Consider the following 26,342-nt stretch of genomic DNA (forward strand, 5'->3'; position numbering starts at 1 on the left):
CTAGAAAGTTATCGTAGCTGTTGTAAAGCAGTTGTCGTGCTAATAAAGCTAGAGCTGTGGCTGGAAAGGGTTTGGCTCTATGTGACCTTTTTATATTGTAAACTTCCTCATCTCGACAAGGGACCAAAATAATTTTTCTTTGTTGAACAGAAGTATAATTCTCTGGTATAATTCTAGCCTTTATTCCTTTAAAGGGGGCAAACTCAACCATAGAAATCCACGATATAACTTTTTATTTAAACTTTTTTTGACAAAGAAAGAGAGTTTTTTTTTTTTTTTTTACTTAATAGCTGCAGCATAGCTGCTAGAGGTTGAAATGAATCACTACTTACTTTTTCCAAATCAACCTCAACATGACTTATATATAAATTAGTTATAAACAATCATGGTAAATTCTTTATCTCATTTAAAAAGACAGTGATATAAATAATCCTATATTGTCATATCATAGTCTATAATAGTCAATCATTGCTGTTGTCATATTTTAGCACTTTCTCTCACAACAGCATGCACTCAGATTTATCTGTTTTCCACATTTGACATACATCGGTAACTATCATCAGGCACATTTTTTTGCCAATGGGCCAATGAGGGTTCACAAGGCCAGTGTGTGAGTAAATAAACATAGTTGAGTAATGAAAGCCACAGCAAGTACTCCCTAGTTGTAGCCCCATTAGGGATTTTCAGGTTGAGTGGAAACACTGGTCAGCACTCCGCACAGCTTTCTTGCTTATATCCTGCTATGAATGGAGGACTCTGTTCAATAAAAAACTGCACTTCAAAAGCTGTAAACCACTATTTTTGACTCACTGATGATTTTTCTCATAATGAGGGAGAAAAGTGGTTAAAAGTGGCCTTCCTTGTTGACACTGCAAATAATTCACAAATATTCTGTGATCACCTGAACCATCAGTGCATTGGATAACCTCATATGCAGAAGAATTGATCATTTATTATACAACATTGATGATATAGGCAGGGGATCATTTCAGCACTGAATAAAATCTTCAGCTCTGAAACAAATATCAAAAATGCTGAGAGGATTGTGGGTAACGCTCTGACATTGAAATGATGTTGCTACTTGCTGTAAACTTGGTAAATACGAGGTTAAGTGTTATTGATATAGAACTTCATTTTTACACAAATATTAATGTGCACAAGAGACAACGGCGTATTTTTATTGGCTCTTCAAATGACCTCGTTTGATTTTGTTAACAGCTATAGAAAAGTGATATAATTCTGTCAAATATGTAATGGGCTGTTTGTGTGGGCAGAAAATGAGTTGCCTTCCAAAATGCAGAGATGCATCCAACTCTGTTTTTTTTCCTTATAGATTTTCAGAGACAGTAGGATCTTGTGACAGAAACGTAAGATAAAACTTTAAAAGGACAGACAGTGATATATTTGAAGCTTTAGACTTTGCTGATGAAACAACATTTTAAAGACTGCTGTCAGTAACATTCTGGAGGGAAGGATTGTTGCATGTAATGAGCCCCTTGTTTGAAGGTCCTGATAGTTTCTCATCACAGCTGAAAATGTGTCAGCTGCACAGGTCTACCTAAACTCTTTTCTTTTCCTTTCAGGTATAATTAGTTTGAATAGAACTGAACATATTGTAATAAAGTTCTTGTCCCTTTTTTATTGAATTCCTCATGTACCTTTCTCACAGGATTCAAAGGTAGGACAGTGACAGATATAGCACACAGGGCAGAGAGTGACTCAGGTCCTTCTGTGGGTGTTTGGCTCCACCAGCTATGAGCACATGACTTGATAGAGAGAGAAACTTTTCCAATTACTGAAATGCTGCTTTCAGTGTGCGCCAGAGTGCCATAAGTAGGTGGCGCCAAACCAAATCGATTTGTGGAAAAGTTCTTTTTTTGGCTGTCAAATGAGCAGAAAGCAGGGAAGTTTCTTAACAACTTGTATTTTTAGTTTTTGGCAAGAAAAAATAGTTGATTCCTGCAGTACTTTGGACCACAATCAGTGTAAGTACCAGGAAGATTCATCCGTCAGTCTGACACAGGATGCATGGCTGAATTAAGTCAGATGATTTTGTAATTCTTAATGAAATGGTTAAATGCCATTGTCAATCCTTTTGTGTCTAACAGTGATCAACAAGAGATCACGTCTCTCCGTGAGGAGGCAGACAGCCTGACGAACCAGATGGCCGACCTTCAGCGAGACGTCCAGGGCAGCAGGGAGCGTGAGGCCGAGTTACTAGGCTTCACCGAGAAGCTGAGTAGCAAGAACGCCCAGCTGCAGTCAGAAAGCAACGCTCTCCAGACTCGGCTGGATCACCTGAGCAGCACCTTTGCTGAGTTGCAGGCGAAGCTGGAGGAGACAAATCGGCTTCTAGATGACAAGGTTGGGTAAACTATAAACCTAAAGGGATTAAAAAGTGAAATCTAGAAGTGATACATGACTAATTTACTACCTTTAATCTGAAATGCATCACAAAAATTGTTTTGTAACCATTTTCTGATGTCAGTTCATCTTAAGGATTATTTCCTCACTTAAGTTGTCAAAAAGTGAAACAAATGAGATCTTTTTGACTCTGACATACTTTTGACAATGGCGCTTTCTGACCTAGAACATCCAGTGTCCTTGAATTGTGATATTTTCTATCTTTTTGTTGAACAAGGAGCTTGTGAAAAGATATCTAATTGCACTGTAATGGCTGTAAACACATACTTGTAATACAATTTTTTCCCCCATCTTGTTAATTCTGCAGTCGCGGCAGCTGAAACAGGAGGAGGTGCTGAGGCAGCAGGAGGTGCAGAGCCTGCAGGAGGAGCGGACAGCGCTGCAGAATGAGGTGACCCAGCTGAAAACCAAAGTTGAAGAGTTGAGGGATGAGCTGGTGACTCAGAAAAGGAAACAAGCAGCGAACATCAAGGACTTGACCAAACAACTAACACAAGGTTAGGAAAAACCTTACAGGGTACATCTTGGCATATCCTACCCATCTAAATTTACTGAGCAGATGAGGAGGATTGCACATTATAAATAGCTGGTTTTCCTGGTAGTACCTTGATAGATTCCTCCGCTTTCACTTTCGTTACATAAAACATTAAAACTAGTAAAACCATGTGATTTAGTTTCTAATTTAGAAAAATATTTCTTGCATTAAAACCACCTTCATAGTCTGGAGAGTAAAACCTCCAGCAGGTCACCATTACATGCTAAAAACAGTCAAATCCTAAAAACCTTTCTAATCCTAGGCTTATTCACACTAGCTGAGCGCGAAGCCTGCATCAAACTAGCTTTTGTTTACCCTGATTTCTAATCATAAATAATAATATTGGCACAATTACATTGTGAATGCTAGGCTTTAGCTGTTCTTTATTGTGGAGAATAAGTAAGGTAAGGGGTATACTAAGGATACAACAACTTAAAACACTTAAACTGTGGTCCTCAGAGATCCAGGAAGTAAATTTAAATACTCTCGTCATAATCCCTGAGCTGCAAATATGCAAATGAGATTTTTTCTAACTTGAAATAACCCCCTCTGTTTTTCTTCTTACGTTTGTTTTTATACAACATTCCAGTGTCACTTGACTATAAATCCACTTGTATTTGCATGAATACCTTTTTGCCTTTCGTCTGCATTTAACATAGGCACCACTGTTAACCAATGAGTGAGGACTAAACAGTAATGAGTCATACTCAGTAGGCAGCCATCTGAAGCCTTCATTATCAGCTACACTGTTCATTATTTAAGCAACAAGTCTTTCTTGTGATATTCTGATCCTGTATAGAAGTTGACGGACATTTTGACTACAGCATCGTTCAGTGATGGATGTGAAGACACACACTGGCCTGGTGTAGTGAGCCTAGCTGTTGTTACTAATGCTCAGGCTGATATCCCATCATGTGTAGATGGTTGGTTGCTGCAGCAATGTGTTTTTCATAACTGCCATCATCATATGCAACCATATCAGTTGTGCAACATCTGTATCAGTACACTTATGAATGATGCACGGACAAAGAATACATGAAAATATATTTAGCTTCAGCCTATTTAGAATTATATAAATTCTTGCAGAGTTGCTGTATTGATATATTGTTGCTATACTGTGCCACATATCGAGAGATACCCTAAGATTCCCACTCCTACTGCTGTGTCTGTTATTTAAAGGTCATGTATTTTACCTGTTTAACACAAGTCTATATTGGTCTCAGAGGTCCCCAAAACATGCCTGTGAAGTTTGCTGCTAAAAAAAAACAAAAAAACTCCAGTATAGGATTTTTGCATGTCTAAAAACCCCTCTGTTTCAGCCCTGCTCAGAACAAGCTGTTTCTGTGTCTGTGGCTTTAAATGTTACTGAACTGTCTTACTCTGCCACTCTCAGGAAATGGATGTGGCTCCCTTGCTCCTCTTCTCAGCTGGCAGCTGAGAGGAGGAGCAGGAGAGGAGGGTGGAGCCTTCTCCGAGCGGGGAAAGCCAACCAAACCTGGGGGCAGTGCCAACTCCCCAAATGACATCATGAAGGGAAAATCTGAGAACGGCTTGTTTCAGCACACATTTTCTGAAAGGTGCCGAAAGAGACCTTTAATTTCGCTTTACTGTATTATTGATCTTAAACAGCAAAGGACAGTACAGAGACTGTCCACACTCAGGGTTTAATGTCAGGGGTTTCATACAGGCTGCTTAATAAAAAACAAATGAGAGTGCAGGCATTAGAGCTATGTTGAGAGCTCATGTTTTTCTTTAAGCATCATAAATAGAGTGATCGAGCTGCTGTGCTTTGTTCTCTGAGCACATGCACAGTAACCTGAAGGCATAAAGCTCAGCTCTATTATCTTCCATGCACAAGCCTTTCACTTTAAATTAAACTCAGCGGACATTTTTATTAGAAGAGAGCCTGTGATTATTCATCCTCCTCAGAGTTGCAGTTCAGACTACAGAACAGTCAGATTAGTCTTTGTTTATGCATGGAAGGTTTGCTGAGCTTGCAGTCTTCTTCGAACACAAACCTATGTAAAATAATGTCAGGTAGGCACCTTTACAAAGGAAAACTAAGAGTTCAGACACAATCATGCTTACTTAGGTTTTCTTTGTACATCTAAGGACTCCAACCTCTAAGGTTTTCAGTATGCTCTGATTGTTGAAGGTATTCATTTATGGAAAAACAAAATATTAACTCATTATAGCTTATCTAATGCAACATTGTGATTGCCTGCCCTTCTTTGAGGATTAGATTAGATACTTTTTTTTTTTAATTCACAGGATTTTTTTTCTAAATTGATATGCAGCAGCAAAAGACACCTGCGTTAAATATGTCAAAGCGTGTATCATAACTTTCAGATGATGTTCATGACACAGTTGTTGGAGATAATGTCTCATTATCTGTGTTTGACAGCTGAACTGGCCACCCTGCTGATGATAAAAACTCCTTTTTGCCTCTTTTGCAGCCCGAAAGAAACTGGAGCAGATGGAGAACGGAGGCTGTGACCGGGATGCCAGCAGTATGGGCAGCCGCTCAAGTTCCTCAGGTACTACTCCGGGATTTGGTTAGTATTTAACACAAGAGAAGTATCAACATAAAAGACCTCTTTCCTGGTTTTCCTCCTTTTCTATTTGGTGGGATAAATTTTCCTTCAAAAAGTGGGTGTTCATTTTTACAAGTTCAAGAAATATAAATGCAAGAGAATAAGGAGAGCATATCAGGTTGACAATAAATCTTCCTTCCCTTTTTTCCCAAAGGCTCACTGAATGCTCGCCATGGTGGAAGCAGCGGGGTGGAAGAGAGGTCACCAGAGAGCCAGTCGGGCCCCTCAGTTGTGGTTGTGGACAGCTTCCCTGAGGTCGACAAAACCGTGCTCGTGGATCGTATCGTCCGTCTGCAGAAGGCGCTGGCTCGCAAGCAGGAAAAAATTGAGTTCATGGAGGATCACATCAAGCAGCTGGTGGAAGAAATCAGGAAAAAGACAAAGTGAGTGGCACAGGCCAACAAACGGAGAGCAGAGAGAGAGACACTTTCATCACATTTCTTTACTGCTTCTATGCAAGGAATTCAGCAGGGGAATGGTTTTTTAAATCTTTCAAACTTTACAGAAGGATAGTTAAATTTTGACAGCATCTTTGCCCAACTTATTTTTATGTATGCGCCACTTTTCCGACAAACATAGGCCCAAAAGGCTTCACGTAGGGAAACAAAGAAGAAAGACAAAGACAAAATTATGCAAATGAAATGTTGAAAAACTTAAATTAGAATCTGATAAAGCAAATAATAAAATGCTAGAAAAAGGCAATGACAAAACCCCTAACTAAAATAATAAGATATCAGTATAACTAAAAATTCCAGTTTAAAAGATTCACTTTTAACAGCTTTTCTCCCTCATTAGGTCATAATCCTGCTGTAAAAAAAAAAGATATCAGTGAAGAAACCATTTTTGAGGGCAGGTTTAATACTTCTCAATGAAAAACAAGTGACCAGCAGAGGTGGGCAGCATCAGTAGTATGCTGAGGCTCCCTATTTAACATCTGTCACTGAAGGCTGAGAGCTCACCAGCTGTACAGGTAGGTAGCAGGAGTGCAAAATCCACATGGTCAAAATAAATGGGACTAGAACAGTGGTTCTCAACTGGTCTAGCTTTGGGGCCCACCACAAGCTCCAGATTTCTGAAGTATTTGTCAATCAGTCGGATGTATTTAATTAAAGATGGTGCTGAATGGACCCTAGAGAGAACTATGACAGAACAAAGAGACTAGAGAAAATAAGGCCAATAATATACTGGGAAGTATTGCACAAGATTTCTGAAAGTTACTGGCAAAACAACGTCACAGATGAAAGATATTTCCAAAATTTTCCAGGAAGATCCCCAAAATTCCTGTACATTTCCTGAAAATTCCTGTGTGCTGAACCAACGTTACTTTATTACCATCTAATACAAAGAATGCAAATAGAGGAGGTGCTCTAGGAGCTACACGGGGCCAGATCGACCTGGCCAGTTCTATGGCCACGTCTGGCCCATGTATATGAAACACAAGAACTTCACTAAAATGCAATGAAAATTGTCATGCAGGAAGACAGTTTAAAGCCTCTTCTACTTTGACTGTGTCTTACATCATGTCCTAATTGTATACAAGCCTCAGATGATGAGTTGTATTGCACATGCGTTGTCCACACTGGACCTGTTACATATAAAATCCTTAGCCCTATGGATTTTAGTTCTCCTTGTAAAAGAAAAAGGCATTGAGTGCTTTTAAATTAAAGAGAGAAATGGGCTGCTATCTCCAATCTCAGGGGTTGGCTGATCATTGGGAGATTTGGGACAACTCCCAAATGGCAGACCCACTCCAGGCTGAACCGACTGGCTTATGTGCCTACTCTCTGCATTACCGTCACGTGAACAAGTCTGACCCAGCTCTGATGGCGGGCCAGAGCAGAACACTGCCAGTGAGCCCTGGCCAAATGCTTTATAGTTAGGCAGAGGGAAGAGTGGACCCTCCTAATTTGGGCCTATTCTTGTTTTTGTTGAAATCTGATTGGCCCATGCTGGCTCATTGTGGCACCAAATGAAAGTGTTTGCTTTTGAAGTTGTAAAACACTGAAATTGACCGACATTTTCTGCGATGGTTAGGTCAGTCTTACTGCGGCCATGGGACAAATTGATCCTGATGAGAACAGGAGAGACAGACCATACATGCAAACCAAAAGAAACCATGCATCATGTGCAGTTAGGACATGGTGTTTTAAAACAATGCAACTTGTATTCTGTATTTTATGGTATTACTGATCTCCAGCTGGTGTTTTTGGCACAACCAAGGTGTTACAGATTCTTGTGCAAGTAATGATGAAGTGTTTTTTAAAGTCTGTCCTTTGTTTTTTTCTTGATAAAACTAAGGAGCTCCTTTATCAAGTCTTATAAAGTCCCAAATTTTCTGCTCCCTGTAACCTCCTGAAGATACCTGTGTTAACTCACTTTGTCTAAAGAGAGGACCAACACCACAGATGACAGCATATAAAGCCACCAGTGTAGCACAAAAGTTACTCACACTTGGTTAGGGGTTTATAAGGTTAAAAAAAAAACACAGCAGTTTATGTATTCAGCGATACATTTTTTTGAATATTTAAGCATACCTCACTTGTGTGTCTCATCACTACAGCTGACCTTGTGAGACAGTATCTGCTTATGCTAAGACTTTACGGCCCCTCGCATCATACCGTGTTTTGCCTTTAGTTACTAACTCATGCAAATTCCGCAATTCTAATTCAGGGAAAACTTCACTTTGCACTATTTATAGTCCAGCAGATCCGGTGCACTGGTATGGATCCTTTGTAATGTTACATTCATATTCATGGCAATCTCCCAAACTAAAGAGACCGTGTGAAGGACGCTACAGCTATCATAATCACATCATAACTTCCTGAAAAGGCTAGACTAGCCTTGATGTGAATTGTGGGCCAGTGCCAAGATAAAATGGGTTTAGGTGTGAGGTTTTTATGTAAGATAATCTCTTAAGACGTAAAAACATTTTTCTCTTCAAGGAAAAAGTACAGATATTTTGACTTGATCAATAGAGATCACCCTGTGTAAGCCCTGCAACACCTCAGCTCTCATTTCCAGATACGTCAGATGACTTTAATTCTTCTGCATCCCACTTCTCATTTGTTTCTCAAGCTCGCTCATTCGCTCAGATTGAATCCATTAGCCTCAACCTACATTCAAGAGTTTGGATTGAGGACGAATCCCACGGTTGCTGGACTAAATTTAGCTCCGTAAAAGATCTCAGCTAAGCGGGGGGTGTTTCATTACCCAGAATGTGGATGTGAATTTGTCCTTTTTGCCTTTCTGTCCCTTTTCCTCCAGGACGAGCTGGTGACGAGCTCACTGTAAGCCTGAAGCTGGAGATAAATGAAAGAGACACAGATGTGGGACAGAAGCTTAGAAGGGCTCTAAAAAAAAGACACTCAGTGGAAAGAAAACAACAGGCTAATGTTGGGTTTATGTCACCAAACCCATACTACTCCTGTTTTACATCTTTAAGCTCATTTATCTTAAAGGATCAGAACTATTTATTTCTCGTGTATCGATAATTTACCAAAGTACTAGTATCAAGAGTTATAAAGTGGGAGGCAATATTTTAGGCACTCTTGTTTAGAAAATGAATCTCTTTAGGTAGGAAACATCCAATCAGAGCGCTCAAAATTCAGCAACATCCACTGCCAACTTCTTGTAAAAACCTGAAGTTCACCCAATTAGAGAAACTGATGATCAAACCAGCAGTTTAATTCCATTAACATTTCAGTTCTGGGTCATTATTTGATAAAATGATATACTATAATGCTGTGTTTAAGCAGCGTATTCATATGCTGCTGTAAAGTCATAATCAGGTCAGTGATTATTATGTTCACATAAGGTATAAGACTTATGAATGAGCTAAAACATGCAGAAACAGACACATCATCCGACAAGGGCAACAATGTCTGTCCTTCAATCCCTACACATGGTTAAAATGACCATTAAGCCTTAATGTGCCATTGTGTGACTTGAATTAAAACACTGCTGATATAAAGCACATGAGGACAGAGCTGCAGGAGGAGGGGGAGGAGGATGTGTGGCTGACTCTTTATCAGTGAAGCATCTCTTTTATTCTCACTTAGAGTTGCAATCAATGGAAGCTGCTAAGCAGAGAGATATAGACTCCCATGAAGCCTATTATGGACCCACATCTGCTAAATGTAGTTAAAACATGCTATAATGGATCCTTTCAAGGTTATCTAGGATGTCTGGACCCACCAGCAGATGGTTTTTGGGATACTTGGAGCTCAAACAAGCACCTGTGATCCTTCATAAAAGGGCATTTTAGGTTAATTAAGCTGCGACAAGAAGAATGGACTGATGTATAAAAGCCTTTATCACCTTTGGCTTTCCACATATTCTGTATGGATAAATGATTATTTTGATGACTGAAAAGTTTCAGCCCAAGAAAGTTTTTTGGTTCCCACATTTAGCTATTTTAAGAACCAGGGCTTTGTGTAATGTTTTGAAAACTGACAGTATACAAAGATGTAAAAAGTGTACAAAAGAGACCCAGTTCCACCACAGGTGTTGACAAATTATTACTAATATGTTAACTAGTGGAGCTACAGTAGTGACTTAATGATGACATGGCAAATGATCCCCCTCTCCTCTTTTAATTCGATGTACGCAGCACCACAGGCGCTTCCCTCATCAGTAGAGTAGTCAATTATGGTATTTTCTACACTTTAAAGCAGGAGTGTCAAACTCAATCACAGCAGGGGCTGGATTCTGAATTTAGGTCCAACCTTAGGGGCCAATAGGGTCAACATTATATTATAAACTGTCAACCTCATTTTAACTGGTAATGAATTAAAGGGGTGACAAAACAGATGATAAATGATTTTAAGATTAAAAATGACAACGTTATGAGTTTAAAAGCTCAAAATCTGAGATAAAAAGTCAAACTTGATAGTTCAAAGGGTTAAAACATAATTGAAAAAGTCAAAAAGGCAAATATATGAGCTAGAAAGTTGAAACCATGAATTTTTAAGGTCAAAATATCAGAAAAAAATCAAAATTAGGAGTTTAAAAGTTCAAAATAGGACATAAAATTCTATATCATGAGTTTAAATGGTCAAAATATGAGATAAAATGCCTAATCATGAGTTTAAATGGTTAAAAAATGTGTGGTAAAATTCAAAATCAATAGTTTATAAGGTCAAATGATCACTTAAAATTTGAAATTCTGGGCACACCGGTAGTCAAGCGGTTAAGGCGTGCACCATGTACGCAGGCAACCCAGGTTCAAGTCCAGTCTGTGGCACCATTTCCTGCATGTCTCTCCCCGCTCTCTTCCCTGTTTCCGAGTCTATCCACTGTCCTCCTCTATCTAATAAAGGCACTAAAAGGCCCAAAAATAAATCTTAAAAAATAAAACAAATGAAATTGAAATTCTAAAAGGTAAAAATATGAGATAGAGAGTCAAAATTATGAATTTGAAGGTCAAAATATTAAATAAGAAGTTCAAACTGTAAGTAAGTTGTAATTGTGATATGAAAATTTAAAAAAATATGATATGGAAACACAAATTAATCTCTTTTCCCACATTCCTGTCTTTTTAACTTATTATTTTCACTCTCTACTTTTCAAATTTTTAAGACTTAACTAGGCAATTTAAAATCATCAAGGTCGAGTTTACACTTTTAAACTGGAGGAAATCTGCAGACCTCATAATAGTGGGCCAGTTATAATAGAAACATGATCTTGCAGGCTGGATTTGGGCCTTGTGTTTGACACCCCTGCTTTAAAGCATCAAATACTTATTAAAAAGAAGCCAAATCAGTGAGAAAATTACTGAACAAAAGTTGACAGATTAGAGCAATTTATTTAAAGTACCAATTTTGTAGTGTTCCCTGTGCCACTATCTATTACCATGTAAGAGGTGGGGTTTACAACCTGCTGTATACTGCAGCAAGTAAGAAAAAGGAGCTCAAACTTTTTTGCCTTCAAATCTTGAGGGTTACTGTGTAGTCCATCCTTTATACAGTCTCGTGTTTTGACACCTTGCAGCAGAGTTGTACTGCCCCTTTAAGGCTGGAGATAAGGTAGCTTTTAACTGTGCATACATGGACGAATCATGGCTACCGCATGTCCCCTGGTTGGTTTAGCAGTTTTGTCTTTCTGCTATTATTTCCCTGCTGCTGTGTTGACTGTCACACCTCCTCTGTCATGTGAATAATTCATCTTCCGTCCATGTTGTGTGAATTTTTGAGGATGTGCACAGCTGAGGCGAGATACAGTGTGCACGTGTGTGGCAGAGGAGTGTGGAGGCGAAGGAGGCGTCAGTCAACTCAGCAGCAGAGACAACAACGGTTGATAGTTTCAAACAAAAATTAGTAAACCAACTTCACAACGTGTCATTGTCACTGCATACAGAGACAAACATGTCCATCAATCCAGCTGGCGACAGATAAGTCCTGTTTTATATTGATGTTTAAACCTGTGAACGTTACGACCAGTGTAACAGTTAAGTAACCATGCAGATTGATGACTTTCAGCTGTGTGCCTCTGTGGCTGGGTTTTGATTTAAAACATAGCGAATGAAGATATTTTGGCAAAAAATGTAAACCCAAACAAGGAGACATTCCTGAGGACTACACCTGTTTTTATCAGCTGCTGCAACAATGGCATCTGCCAGCAGTCAGCTGAAAGTCACTAGTTAACAAGGTCACGTATTAAATCGATATATACTGGGAGCATTATGTCGGTCCATCATTCATCAGGCTGAGCTGATCTGCTGTTACTATTAATTATAAATGTTATTATTATATTAGCGCTAATCTCTGAATTAACATTGTAGGTACCCCAAGTGTTACCATTTTTGTAGTTTACATCCCACACTAACATGCTGGTATAGGCAAGTGAGTTATTCTCATGACACAGACAGAGGTAAAACAGCAAGCATTTCTCTAGCCCAGAGCTCTCCTTCACTTCATGCATGCTTCAGTTGCTGCCCCATTACTTTAACCTTTTCGAAGAAAATAACATTTTACTTAAAAAGATTAATAAACCGAAACAAAAAAGCAGGGAGAGAATGGTATGCCTGTACACCTGCTCAATACTACAAAAACTGTAATAAATCCCATGTTTTGACTAGAAGTCTTCAGGTCTTCAGCTGAGGAAGGCCTCAGGTTGAAATGTTGTGATTTAATAACCTTTTGTAGCAATGAGCAAGTATGTGGGCACACCTTCCTCTTCATTTTGCTGTTATTGTATTGCCTTGCACCCACTTGTCCTTTATTTCCTACACAAAAAAACAAACCAGAATCAGAATTAGGTTCATGGGCCAGTTGTCCAAGTATCAGTGCAAAACCAATGAGCACAAGTAGAAAATAAAATTGAAAGCACCTAGATAAGATTACTTGTACTCTCAAGAGAAAAAGTAGAATACAATTTTTTAAAAGCCTAAGGAATTAAAAATGTAAAACCAAACATAATTCTAGCACCATTGTAACCAGTATAATGTAAGTCATTGTCCTGCTTGATTCCAACCTGTCACTCGCATCCCAGCTCCCTCAACCTCTCCACCCGCTGGCCCATGCATGCCACACAGCCCCCCATGTGGCCACATCTTTAATTTCTGTCACTGTTTTGTTTTTACTAACCACTTGCGTCATGGGACGGGGGTCTAAATATGGACCCTTACAAGTCTAGTCAGAGGTAAGTCTCATTTTGTGTCCGTGCAAGCCCAGGTGTTCTGTGTTAGTCTGTGTGTGTGGATGGGGACCGTTTGCTTACATAGCTGCTAAGTCATTTCATTCCTTTTTTGCACCATATATGTATTTTTTGTTGGTTTATAGTGCTTACACTGCAACATACACTTTTATGTTTATGTAGTCCAAGGATATGTTTATGTAAGAGTATAATACATATGCAAAAAGAGCACCTTTAACTTTGAATAATACAGTAGGAGGTAGATCCCCAGTATGAGTAGTTAAAATGCATGCATTACTGTTGGTTTTATCTGCCCTCTTTCCCTTCTCATTCAGTTGGCACATTTAATATCTTTAATATATGGAGGTTTGAGGCACAGGCTGCATGCCTAGTAGCATGTGCAACACTATTCACTTCACTATGAATGCATGGTTCAAATTCTCTCTGAGAAAGCTTGCATGTTTCAGCCATTCCTAGTACTCTCACAACAATAAAAAATCCCTTCAAACAGGAATAGTAATAGTTATATTTCTCAGTCATATGAGAAATGAACATTATCTTTATTCACAGCACTGTTAGGGGAAAAAAGACAAGGCAAATTTTAGGACAGTGGTTCTCTACTGGTCCAGTACCTCCTTTTTGACGATTCGTGACCCAAATTTCTTAATTTTTTCAATCACTATTAAATTTTTTAGTGAAAATGTGACAGTTTGGAATTTCAATACAACAGAAGATGTGATATAATAAAGAGATAAAGACAACTCACTGAAATTAGGAGAGGGGTCTGGCTGTAGACCGTACATCTCTGACACTGTACATCTCGGAGAGGAAGTGCTGTCATTTGCTGGTACGACATATTTCCAGTTTTAGATTTTTTTTTTAATTCAACTTTATTCATCGACAAAGCCTGACAGTTACATTTTGAGATCTTGTAGCCTACTCCATTTTGACATCTTCTATTTAAGTGATTTATTGATTCAACAAATCTGGCGGTAATCAGGCACTCATGATTTAACAAAGGGGGGCAATTACTTTTTCACATAGGGCCAGATAGGTTTGGATTTTTCCCCCCTTAAAGAATTAAATAATCATTCAGACACTGCATTTTCTATTTACTTGGGTTGGGTGAAATGTAAAAATTGGTTTGATGAGCCGAAACATGTAAGTGTGATAAATATGCAAAAAACTCAGAAATCAGAAAGGGGCAAATACTTTTTCATGGCACTGTATGAAGATAGCGTCTCTACATAGCTGCTTTGTGAGATTAGCTTTAGCAACATAGCAACGACACTCCGTTATGTATAGCTAAGTTAGCTTTTGCAAAGTGAGATTTAGCAAATGTGGCTGAAGTTAACATAGATAACATAGACACTACGCTTACTGCTTAAGGATGTTTTATGGAGGACGAGCTTTTTTCCTGAAAACAGACTTTTTACTCAGCTTTTTAAAACATTTTGTAAATGGATTTTGCAGGTCTGGTTTTTAACTTAACTTTTGGTATCCCAACCCTTACCCTCACTCCAAACAATAGTTTCATCTTTCCATTCTGAGGTATACAGTGTCTCAGATGAATGGTCTGGGAGAGTGGCCATCAGAAATAATGGTCTGCAGGCAGACTATCCTGGAAATGAGCTTTGTAACCCACCTTTGAGGCCTGACCCTCCACTTGAGAACCAAGGAATTATGGAATGCTTTCAGGCATAATACGCAATGTTCTAAATAATCGTATAGCAGTACGCAAACACAGCCAAGTAAATCAATTCTGTCAATGACTTTCTAAGAAGAGAGTTCAAAGTTTGTTGTTCTCAACTCTGTGTTCACAAACTTTTTATATATCTATCACTTCGAGGCTCAGACATGTGGCATACATGTTTTGTATTATCTTTTTTATTTCATTTCCTGGAAGAGATGTCATGCCGTCTGAATAATAATGTGCTGAAATAGAACCAACAGACTTTCGAGACTAAAGAAAAGTTTGTCATTTGATGAAAAAAACAATGGCATTAGTTGCCACTCTCCTTCTCATATGCTTTTGCTGTGAAGGTGGGAGGGATGAAAGAGGCTTGTCCAAAGACAGCATTTGTTTTGGTCTAAAACTCTGCTCTTATAGTTGCATAGTATCCCCTTCCTACTCTTTTTTTATATGTATTATTTATCCTCTTGTTTTATTCCTGTTCTCAAAGCTCGATAATACTGTGGTTTAGTTGAAGCAGAAGTGATAGTTGTGGTAACAATAGAAAATGTAGTTGCTGTGGTCCTGGTGTTTGTAGTTGCAGCATTTTGGGTGTTTGCATCACCAAGCAAGGATTCACTGACTTTGTAAAAAAAAAAAAAGAAAAACACTGATTTCTCCCTGTGGAAATCTTCCTGCAGAATCTCACTCACGGTCAGGACCGTCCCTTTGCACAGAGCTCATCCTGCAGATACCCACCTCTTTCTTCTAAACCATCCCCCTCAGACACATGCTGAATGTTAACCACACAATAGCAGCATGGACCTGAATATTGTCGTCATTTTAAGCTTAAGCCCTTCAGGTGTACTGCCAGGTTGGGGTCCAGTGGAAAATATTGATTACTGAATCATCTCAGGGGATTTTAGGGAAGGTTTTGACCTTCACTGTAGACCTGTGCACAGCCCTATGCACCTGTCTGAACTAATAGATAATAATGCGATGAGATTTATCTCTCTTTTCTTAGATCCTGCTGATGCTGCTCTTTTCATTAATGTTCCTTCTATGACAGGTTCATTAACAGTCTACGTAACAATTCCTGAATGTTTTCAGTGCATGCAGGATCAAGCAGCCATACTACCTGATTTAATACTCTAGAAACGTCCACTGCTTTTTCTGCTACAATCAGTTTCCCTGCTCTATAGGAGCTCTTCACGCTCCTACCTGTAAATCCCACTTTCTCAATTTTCTTTGCTTGATGCTCTCCACTCGATGCCACTCGGTTTCCTCCTCCTCTTTTGAGCACGCTGTTTGACTCATCTCCTCCTCTTTCCTTCCCCACAGAATAATCCAGAGCTATGTGCTGAGAGAGGAGTCAGGGGCCCTCTCGTCGGAGGCATCAGACATTAACAAAGCCCACCTGAGCCGGCGAGGAGGCATCATGGCATCGCTGTACACCTCCCACCCGGCAGACAGCGGGCTGACCCTGGACCTGTCGCTGGAGATAAACAGGAAGCTGCAGGCAGTATTGGAGGACACACTGCTGAAGAACATCACTCTGAAGGTAAGCTCACGCAGTGGGCACCATACTTTGTAATCATTGACCTAAAAAAGCTGAAAAAAGGGATTTGCATGCTTTGGTCATGTGGATGATGGGTGCAGTTTGCCTCAGAAACCTCTAATTTTACAGTTTGTGCATGATTGTTTTAGTGTAAACGACATTATTGGATAATTAATCAGCCTTGTCAGTGGCATGCTGCGGCTATGAATTATTATCAGGTACCCATGAGAGCACAGGTGACAACAAAAAAACAAAACATTGGGCATTTACATCCAAATTCAGTCTGTTATACATTAAACTGTAAAATTCCCACTCACAAGGAAACTGAGTGATTCACACTTTAACTGGTATTTAGCAGGCAGCTGTGTCCTGATATTATGCTTTATTAATGACAAGGATTTTTTTCATACTGAAACTTCACACCTACTCCCACCTGAGAATGCAGTATCCCTGAGTGCCACATTTTTTTATCAACATATTTATTGATTTTTGCATATTTAGGTTACAAAACAGAACAGTAACAAGCACGAGTTTCACCTAACAAAATCATTCTTCTGCACTCCATTATAAACAAACTACTCTTCAGACTTGGGCCATCTTCTGTACAAACTGATGTACAAATCAAAACTGTAAGTAAAGAAATGGCAAGAAATAAAATGACATTTTTTCAAACAGATCTTGTTTTCCCTTTCTTATATATATGCCACTCTCTGAAAGAAATGTTACAAGCATTTGCCTAACACAACGTGTAACATGTGGTCTGTTTCCAAAATATTGTAGTGGATCTTCTGGCATGTGTAAGGCACATAATTATCTTTATCTGATCGTTTTAATAAAGCTGTGACTTTGGTTGTAAATTACCAGAACAATAGCCATTGGCATATCTTTCAGAATTATTTTTTCTACTTCTCTTTTTCAACTCTTCCCAGATTTGTTTGATTTTACAACACTGCCAAACACCATGACACAAAGTCCCCTTCTCATTAGTACACTTTGTTCATACGTCTGGAATATTTCTCTTATATCTATTTGATTTAACCAGAGTGATATATGTTCTCATTGCCCTTCTGAGTACCATATTTACTGTAGCTGCTCTGTGCAGTGTGCTATACCCAAGTTTAATCATGATGATTTAGTTTGAAAGCTGTGCAAACATCTCTGTAACCACTAGTGATGGGAATTCAGGCTCCTTTCAGTGATCCAAATTATTTAGCTCTGCTCAGCAAGAAGAGACGGCTCATTTGACTCCCAAACAGCTCTTCATGTGGGTATGAGTTTGGCTTTATTTTATCTGCTAAATTTAGCAACGTCATGCCATGTGATTTATAGTATTGCTGGTATTTTACTCCAATTATGCCATTTTTTTTTTTTTTTTTCAAATGAATGAAAATGTCTTAATTACTTTTCAAACAATACTGTCTCCCTAAAACACCTTGCAGGTCAGATGAAATCTGCTGGACACACCTGATCTGAAGCATTAATGTTACACCATCCATCATGAGTCATGAATGCATGTGCTCATAGAGTAGTCTGGAGAAAAGATCATCCCGACTAATCAATCACATAACACAAACACACAACATGTATAGAAATAATAATAGTACTAGTAATAATGATACAAACTGGCTCTCAAACAGGATCCCGATCTTGCCGTGGTCGGCTTTCTATATTTCAATACTATCTTTTCAGCTGCTTGCATCTTCATCTGAAACAACCCTCTACTACTTTTGTATCTGTATGCTGCACTGTTTCTGTTTCTCTCTTGAAAAAGAAAAACAAAGAAACACTGCATGAATTCTTGTCACAGATTTTTATTTTATATTGTATTTCATGATGTTTTAGGGTTTAATGTGAAGAAACCTTTCCAATCCAATGCATCTCTCTGCGTTTACAATTTGCATGTTATGAAAATTCTAGCTCTACACGCTGCAAATTCAAAGGAGTTAAAGTGAGGTTCAAGGATAAAAGGAACATACAAATTTTTGTAGCAGAAACACATTCGGCAAATAAACAATGACATTTCTAAATTAACATGCTTCCAACTCTTCCAAGAACACAGACATTTAGAAAAAGAATGTTTAAAACTCTCCATTTCCTCAGATAAGATCCTGTTTATTTCTTGTCTGGCTTCCAAAATATAGTCTGTGGATCAAAATGCAACATAACCAAAGCTGCCTTCTTCTGCAGTGTGTTTCCTTTTTTTTTTTTCTTTGTTTTTTTTTTTTTTTTTCATGAGAGGCTCCACCTCCTGCTTGACCTGCTGACTTCTAGTACTCGAATAACAGTTTTGGATGGAAACAGGCATATATTAGCATTTTGTTTTGCTGAACTTTTGTGATTGTCTTACTATTAATTTTTGCTTTAATGTTCAAATGCAGATCTGTGTTAAAAGAAACAAGGCACTCATGATGTGTTAAATTTTTGCCTGATGAGCCTTACTGTGACAAAAATAGCAAAGGGAAGTTGATAAAATCCTCTCCTGACAATGTGACAGTGTTGTTTTGGATCAAAGTGGCACAGGAAATGTCAAACCAGCTGTTATTGTTTGTCTGACATTTTGGTTGTCGATCCCAAACCTTTATAGCCAGTCAAAGCTTCTATCACACCGTCTGAAGTCGCTTTTTCATTTAATTTTACTGGCGTGTAAGGACAGCGGGATCATCAGGTTGTGTGTCAGAAAGCTCACTTCTAACAGAGATGACGTGTTGGAAACTGTGGTCTAATACAGAAAATGCATTATTGATGTTACTGCTAAGTAAAGACGCTGCGCCCCACTGACACATGTTTTTCTCTTTTACTAGATCATGACCTAAAATAGTTGATTGAAACCTACTTTCACACTATTTCTCCTTATCTGGCCTCTTCGGCTGAGTTTAGTTAGGATTCTGCAATGGAGGGTCTTTGTGTATTTTAGAGTTCCTGTGAGGATTTTCTAGGTGGCTATTGAACAGACGCCCCAACATGAGCGACAAAAATGAAGGTATCAAAAAATGGATAGACTCTATGCTAAATAAACAATCATTTATTTTACATTCTCCATACAATTCAGAAAACATCAGTTATTCATGTACAGGATAAGAACTTCTGATAGCAGCTTTAAATAGTTCTTGAACAATGAAAGTAGTTTAAGCAGAAGATAAATTTATAGACCTATAATTTAACTACAGTATTTCCTGTGATTTCCTAATTAAAAGACTATATTGGTCACCCAGCTGGAGTATTGATCATTTATCAGTGTTGAGATTGGAACACAATGTTTATGTAGGTATTTTCTGATTTTATTTTCTCATATACAGTATATGTGTCACCAAGTGTTGTTGTTTCATCTTTTTAGTGAACTTGTTTCCAACACATGGACATATATTTTACACTTGTGTTTGTTATTTATGGTATGACAGACCTCATTTACATAAAAATATACCACATTTTTCTACAATTGGGCTTTCATGAGTTTTGCGTTGAGGAGAGGCTGACATTTGTCTCACGTTTTCTTGTAGTTTTTTTGAAGTTTGTCTTTAATTTGCATCTTGTTTATGCTGGCCCATTAGATTCTTTGATAATGCTGCAAACAAGCAGCTCCTGGTCGTCTTTATGTCAAACGTGTCTTTAAAGATTCACTCCATAACAACCATAATGAGAAAATAACTCGTGATGTGGGAGTTTTACTGGCAGCAACAATTTTATCTGTTTATGAGAAATGATTGGCATTAAGCAGGAAGAAATTATTTTGAAAAAACACTGACATGAGCACAATAAAATGACAATAAAACAAAACGCTGTGACAGAAACGAATTAAGACAACATTCACTCTGATTGATGGATTCTTTAGTGCCATGTTCTGAACAAATTAGCAGCCTCACATAAATATTATTTCTAACACAACAGTTCCTTTCGTTTATTTTCACTTGAGTCTAAAAGTCTCTCCCCTCTCTAACAGGAGAATCTGCAAACACTAGGAGCTGAGATTGAGAGGCTCATCAAACAGCAGAGAGAACCTGACGATGGAACAAGGAGGAAGTGACAAAATGCTGTCACAATTCAATAAAGGACCAGGGAGTATTCGCCATGAAAAATGTCCCAACATATGAAGGAGAAAAATGAATGTTGTAAGTGCCAGTAGAGCCTCAGGATTAATTCTCGGAGGGGAATATTTGACGAACACGTCTGAAATTACTTGAACTTCTCATTATTCCATCCACATTGATGCAACTGTTCCCTCACACTACACAACAAATCTTCCTCTGGCTGACATTCACCTCTCCTGAGCCTTGCCAAGATTAAAAACAAAACTCTTTTGGCAACTTTCCTCAAGCTTGGGACCTTATCCACCTTGTAAATTGACTTGAAGATGCCATAATCATGAATGTAGAGAAAATTCATCCTAGAAATAGAAAGGAATTACATTTGTTTCCTTTGAAATGACTCACAGCTCCAAGAAAAAGTAAATAATCGCCATGATGATCATCGCCCAGCATGCTCTCCTGATGTCCATCTGCCAGAATGAATTTTCTCCTTCTTTGCAGCACTCCATATGTCAGGAAAAAGGAAGTGTAGGGACCTCTGTGTGGGCCACCTGCACCTTCTCGTCATCTTCTGCTCCTCACAGCACTTAGGGAGCAAGCTGCTGAATCAAAGGTGCCTCATATCAGCAGAGCAACCCATCTGTGTGACATGCGAGCTCGATGAAAGGACTCAAACTTTCTGTTTTTGCAGTGCAGTCCAAACGCCATCTGTCTGGAAGTCTCCTTATGGTATAAATCTGAAGAAAATCTGTGTCGACTATAATATCATGTAAAGGATGAAATGTAGAAATTAGGCCGTTTTGAATGTATATTTTTCATTTAGTTGGCTTGAAATTTAATTTTTATTTAAGATTTTGTCAGATTATCAATTTTCTTTACTTTTTTTGGGCATTTAGAATTTTTGATCCCTACAGAAGCCTTTAGGGGACATGCATCCATACATGTTTTTTACTCCATTTCCAGCAATTACAGGTACATTTTGGTTGGATTTCTCAAAATATGGACTCTTATCTAGTTATCTTGGGATAAAACCACTTTTTTCCCTGTGAAAATAAGTTAATTTCATTTTTGCTTGGGAAATAAAATCATTACCACAGAAAAACCTACCCTCAAATCTTAAAATAACAACACAAATAAGTAATGACATCAGTACTTATAACCAAGGATAAACAGCACAGCAAAAACTCAAAAGTATTTGCCTTACCGAAAAAAAAAAATTCATTCTCAGTAGTCTTATAGGCCATTTGACTTTTTGACTTTCAAAATCTTACCACTGATTCCATGGGTCAGAGTAGACATTTGTGCCAAGTTTAGAGAAAATCCCTTGAAGTGTTCTTAAGAAAATGCATTAACGACAAGGGATGAACTGAAGCGTTGTTAAATAAGACTTTGAACTGCAAAGTCAGAGTGGACTTTTGTGCATAGTTTGAAAAGAATCCCTAACAGTGTTCTCCACATATCACGTTAACAAGCGGGCAACAACATGAGGTCCAAAGATGTTTACCTTTGATTGATGATCTCCAAAACTGAAACAGTTCATCCTTGAACCAAAGTGGACGTCTGTGCAAATTTTGAAGAAAATCACACAAGGTGTTCTTAAGATGTTGTGTGAAAAAGCAAAGGATGAACATTAGCTACTTAAGATTCATTTATGATCTGCAAAATATAATGAGGTCATTCTTGAGTCAAAGTGGATGTTCCTGCTAGATTTGAACAAAATCCTGCAACGTTTTCTAAAGATGTGTTACAAGCAAGAGATGAACATCAGCCCTGTTACCCTGACCCTTGAACTCTAAAATCTATTTAGTTTATCCTTGAGTCAAAGTGGTTTTATGCAGTTTGAAGAAAACCCCTATAGGTGTACTTGAGGTGTTTATAAAAAAAAGAGGTAAGCATTTGCCAACGGAGGATGAAAGTAATAACAAATGATAAAAGTGGAGGTGATTAAAATTTTATAAAATGCATCTGAAGAAAGAAATGACAGGACAGATTATTTTATTTGATGAAAAATGTGGCAAATTGTCATCATTTTGATGGTTTTTCAATCAATGTTTATCATTAACAATGCAAAAATATTCATTTATCAAACACATGTTGTATATGATCACTTTTATTTTTAATTCACAAATATTTTTAGACAATGTTTAATTGACATGCATTTTTTATGCTTTATAAGTCAAATCACAATGATTTTCAGTACAGTAATTTTTATCACCACTTTTTTGTTACTTGAGGCCTCTCTCCTTAAATGATAAATGAAAATGTTTTAATTATAAATAATGAATGTAAAACAATCAAAATCATACATTTTTTCCACTATTTTCCTCAAATTGCAACCTTTTTTTAATCAAATTAGCTTCTTATTATTCAAATTAATTTAGAATGTATCGCTTTATTTTGTAATACAAATGCATTTTTATCACATCATTATTCAATTCACATGAGTTTTTAATCACATCTGCTTAATATTTTTTACTTTCACTCTTCACATTTCATCTTTAACCTCCAAAATCAAACTGCTCATCTTTAAATCAGGTTGGCCATTTGGGCAATATTTGTTCAATGAAATATCACATTTACAGAAATGGTCCATACAGTTGGATGGGCAGACAACCCTAAAAGGTAATAACCTTCAACCTTAGCTATTGCTGGCCTGAAATGTGTGGATGTTTGTCCATTTTGGGCATCTGTAGATTATAGCTCTTAATTTAAAATCAGTTTTTGTGTAAGCACTTTTTTATTCCTTTAATTCTGTGTAAATGCTTCTTTACAGGCAAAAATTCATTTGCTCAGACCTGATTATGAATATATCAACGATCCAGCTTCCTTAACAGTAGATATGCATCATTCCTCATTAAAACAGAGGGCACCAACATGCCAGCTAGTCCCTCAAAACCAGACCTGTCATATGGTGAGAGCTATAATGCTACGGTGTTCATATCACACTCCTTTTTATTTTTCTTGTAGTGCCAATGAAGTGGTTGAAGTAAATCAAGTGTAAAGAGAAAGACGATTTGTAGCTGTAGCTCAGAAATGCCGATGGAACCTACAGAAATATATCCAGGGACAAAGTGCAATCCTGCCCCTTTTGATTTTTGTCTTCTTTTTTGTTCTAAATGTTTTTGTGTTTGTCATACATGTCTGCTTTTATGCTTGTGCACATGCATCATGTGACTGGACGTTGTCTGAATATTTAAAAGTGTCCATAATTGTGTGAATGTGTGTGCTGTGTGCCTTGTATTTTTGACTTTACACCTCATGGTTCAGCTGTCAGGGCTTGTAGGCTTTTACCAGTTGGACCATGTAACATCTGGAGGGGTAAACATGATTTGCATTTAGACCAGAGTTTGCAGCCACACAAGCACACCTGCAGCTCGGTACGCAACAGCTGTTTAATGGCTCCTGCATACAGTAGACACAAACACGCAAAGCTGACAACTTAAAACTGAACTTTTCACACTCTTTATTTGATCTTGACCTCAGTTTCTATCACAAAAGATAAGCTTCCAGCCCCCCCCAATCAGAGACAAGCTTTAATGGGTTATGAATGGTTCCAGGGCCAATCCCCCTCCCGTGCACCCTGAGGCGTTGTTAAAATGGCCCCACCACGTGAATAGAGATGAAAGTTTCCTGGATTGAGGTCACTGAGTCCTTAAAGGTTCCCTGCTGCCGCAGTGGGTGCTTTCTTTTTGATGTACCTTCACTTTTTATTTCATTCAAGCTGACTCCTTTCAACGATGTGAGACAGAAAACTTGAAGATCACATCTTTAGCTACTTAATATTAAAACTTTGTCACCTTTTAATCCAGGAAAAGTTCAATAAGGCTGCAGCATTATCACATTACATTCAGGGGTTTCATGAGAATTTTTCACAGATCTGGATGCTTTCATGCAACTTTATAAGTGTAAAAAAAAAAAAAAAAAGTTAAACTCCCAGCAGCTTGTGTTGTTCTGCAGTCTCTTTCAGGAGTAAAATCCAACCAATGCAAAACCGGATTTCTTGATTAATTCTTTGTAATTCTCTGAGGAACGCTAATATGCTTCTCTCGGTTTTAGTCACCTTGAGAAAGACTGCTGATGCAAAGATTTCCCACATTTCCACAGTCTTGAAGCAAAGCCATGCTGCAGCATTTTGTGCTTGAATGAATAGAAAAACCTGATTCACTATTTGGATATGAAGAAATGGTGTGTAGTATGTGTGAGTGTCAAAATGTGACATTTTTCTGTTTCCCTCCTCCTGTGCAATGATCTCTCCTGCTCTGTTTTGTGGAATATTCCAACTGTGATTATAATATAGATTTGTAAATAAGTCAAACTGTAAAATTACATTGAGATGTTTTTAAAAAACTGAATCTGGATGATGTTTGTATATATGGTGTTTCCAGGGAATAAAAGGAGATGAGTCTTAACTTTCTCTTCAATGTTCCACATTGGTCTGGTGTCATATTTTTGTTTCTGTGGGTTATGAGGTTGACACTAACATCTGTTGGCCTGGTTTCTGTTTTTCAGCCACAGTGGAACAAAGCGTGTTTAAGGTGAAAGAAGAATTTTAGCACAGGGACGACCTCTCACACAATGACTCCTCGTAAAGATGTATGCTGCAGCTGTAGGTCCCCTCTTCAAAAGCAGCAGCGTCAGCTCTGCTGGAGGTCAGAAACATCACTGCACCACTGTCACTCAGCACATGATTTAAAACTCAGCGCCACGGTTATACTCAAGGGTGAACATTTTCCACAACCTGTCATTTCAGTGCAAGTGAAAGAATCCGTCTTCCGTAGGTGAACTCCTGTTATAAGGACACTGGAGTTACATATGCTGAAGCATGAATGCAGAGTAAACAGAGGCTCCAACAAGGCTGAGGCTAACGTAAAGCTCCTGTGAGGAGATTTTATCTAGCTATAAAAAGATTGAAATTTAGACTGATGACTCTTAAAGAGCAACAAAATAAAATCAGATAATCAAGAAGAGGACTGATTATTTCCATCAAGTTGTTTTTAATGTACTAAGGTGGGGTAGGTGTCAGATGAGAAAGACTACTCACAGGAAGTAATACATTTGACTGTTAAAATAAGACAGAAGAAAACTTCATTTTTAGAAGTCAACCTAGTTTGCAGCAAAAACCATGTGAAAGTCAAGTGAGATTTTATGTGTTTTGCACTGAGAGGCTTCTGTCTAGCCCACAGGTGTCAAACTCAAGGCCCGGGGGCCAAATCCGGCCCATGTAATGATTATATCTGGACCACAAGATCATATTTGTATTCTGCCTGGTCCACCAGTATGAGGTCTGCAGATTTCTTCCAGTATAACAATGCAAACTTCAACTTGATTATTTAAAATATACTTGTTAAGCCATAAAAATTTGAAAAAGTAAATAGTAAGAAAGATTTCATCAAAAGTCAAAAATGTGAGGAAAGAAATTAATTTGTGTTTTATTTCATATTTTCAATTTTGCATCTCAAGATTATGACTCAGACTTATGATTTTGAGTTTTCGTTTCATGTTTTGACCTTTTCAACTCATAATTTGGACTTACTATGTCACGTTTTTATCTTTTAGATTCCCAATTTTAAATTTTAAGTCACATTTTGACCTTTTCAACTCCTTACTTTGACTTTTTAATCTCATATTTTGACTTTTAAACTCATGATTTCAATTTTTTTCATATTTTGTCATTTTAAATTCTTAATTTTTACTTTTTATACCATATTTTGACCTTTTACATTCACAATTTTTAATTTAAATCATATTTTGACATTTTCAACTCCTTATTTTGGCTTTTTAATACCATATTTTGGACTCACAATTTAAAATGTTTAGACATAATTGACTTTTAAAGTCATGATTTCAAATTTGATCTCTTATTTTGACCTTTCAAACTTAAGATTTCATCTTTCTCCTAGTATAT

General features: G+C 37.8%; 1 protein-coding gene across 6 annotated transcripts in view; it reads left to right on the forward strand.

Annotated features, from left to right (window-relative positions):
- The window catches only part of ccdc186 (coiled-coil domain-containing protein 186), a 46,057-nt gene extending 21,190 nt beyond the window's left edge, over positions 1–24,867 (forward strand). For 3 of the 6 annotated variants that reach the window (XM_041816557.1, XM_041816560.1, XM_041816558.1), the window contains 6 exons: positions 2,109–2,364; positions 2,732–2,921; positions 5,416–5,514; positions 5,708–5,936; positions 16,199–16,418; positions 20,353–24,867. In XM_041816557.1, coding sequence (XP_041672491.1) covers positions 2,109–2,364; positions 2,732–2,921; positions 5,416–5,514; positions 5,708–5,936; positions 16,199–16,418; positions 20,353–20,436 — 1,078 coding nt within the window. In that variant the 3' untranslated portion in view covers positions 20,437–24,867. Of the gene's footprint in view, positions 1–2,108; positions 2,365–2,731; positions 2,922–4,352; positions 4,537–5,415; positions 5,515–5,707; positions 5,937–16,198; positions 16,419–20,352 lie in introns of those variants that run through there. The other 3 variants (XM_041816559.1, XR_005993510.1, XM_041816561.1) reach the window with 3 other exon arrangements.
- Positions 24,868–26,342: the final 1,475 nt, after the last annotated feature.

Source organism: Cheilinus undulatus, linkage group 20 (genome assembly GCF_018320785.1).
Source record: "Cheilinus undulatus linkage group 20, ASM1832078v1, whole genome shotgun sequence".
Taxonomy (NCBI): Eukaryota; Metazoa; Chordata; class Actinopteri; order Labriformes; family Labridae; genus Cheilinus; species Cheilinus undulatus.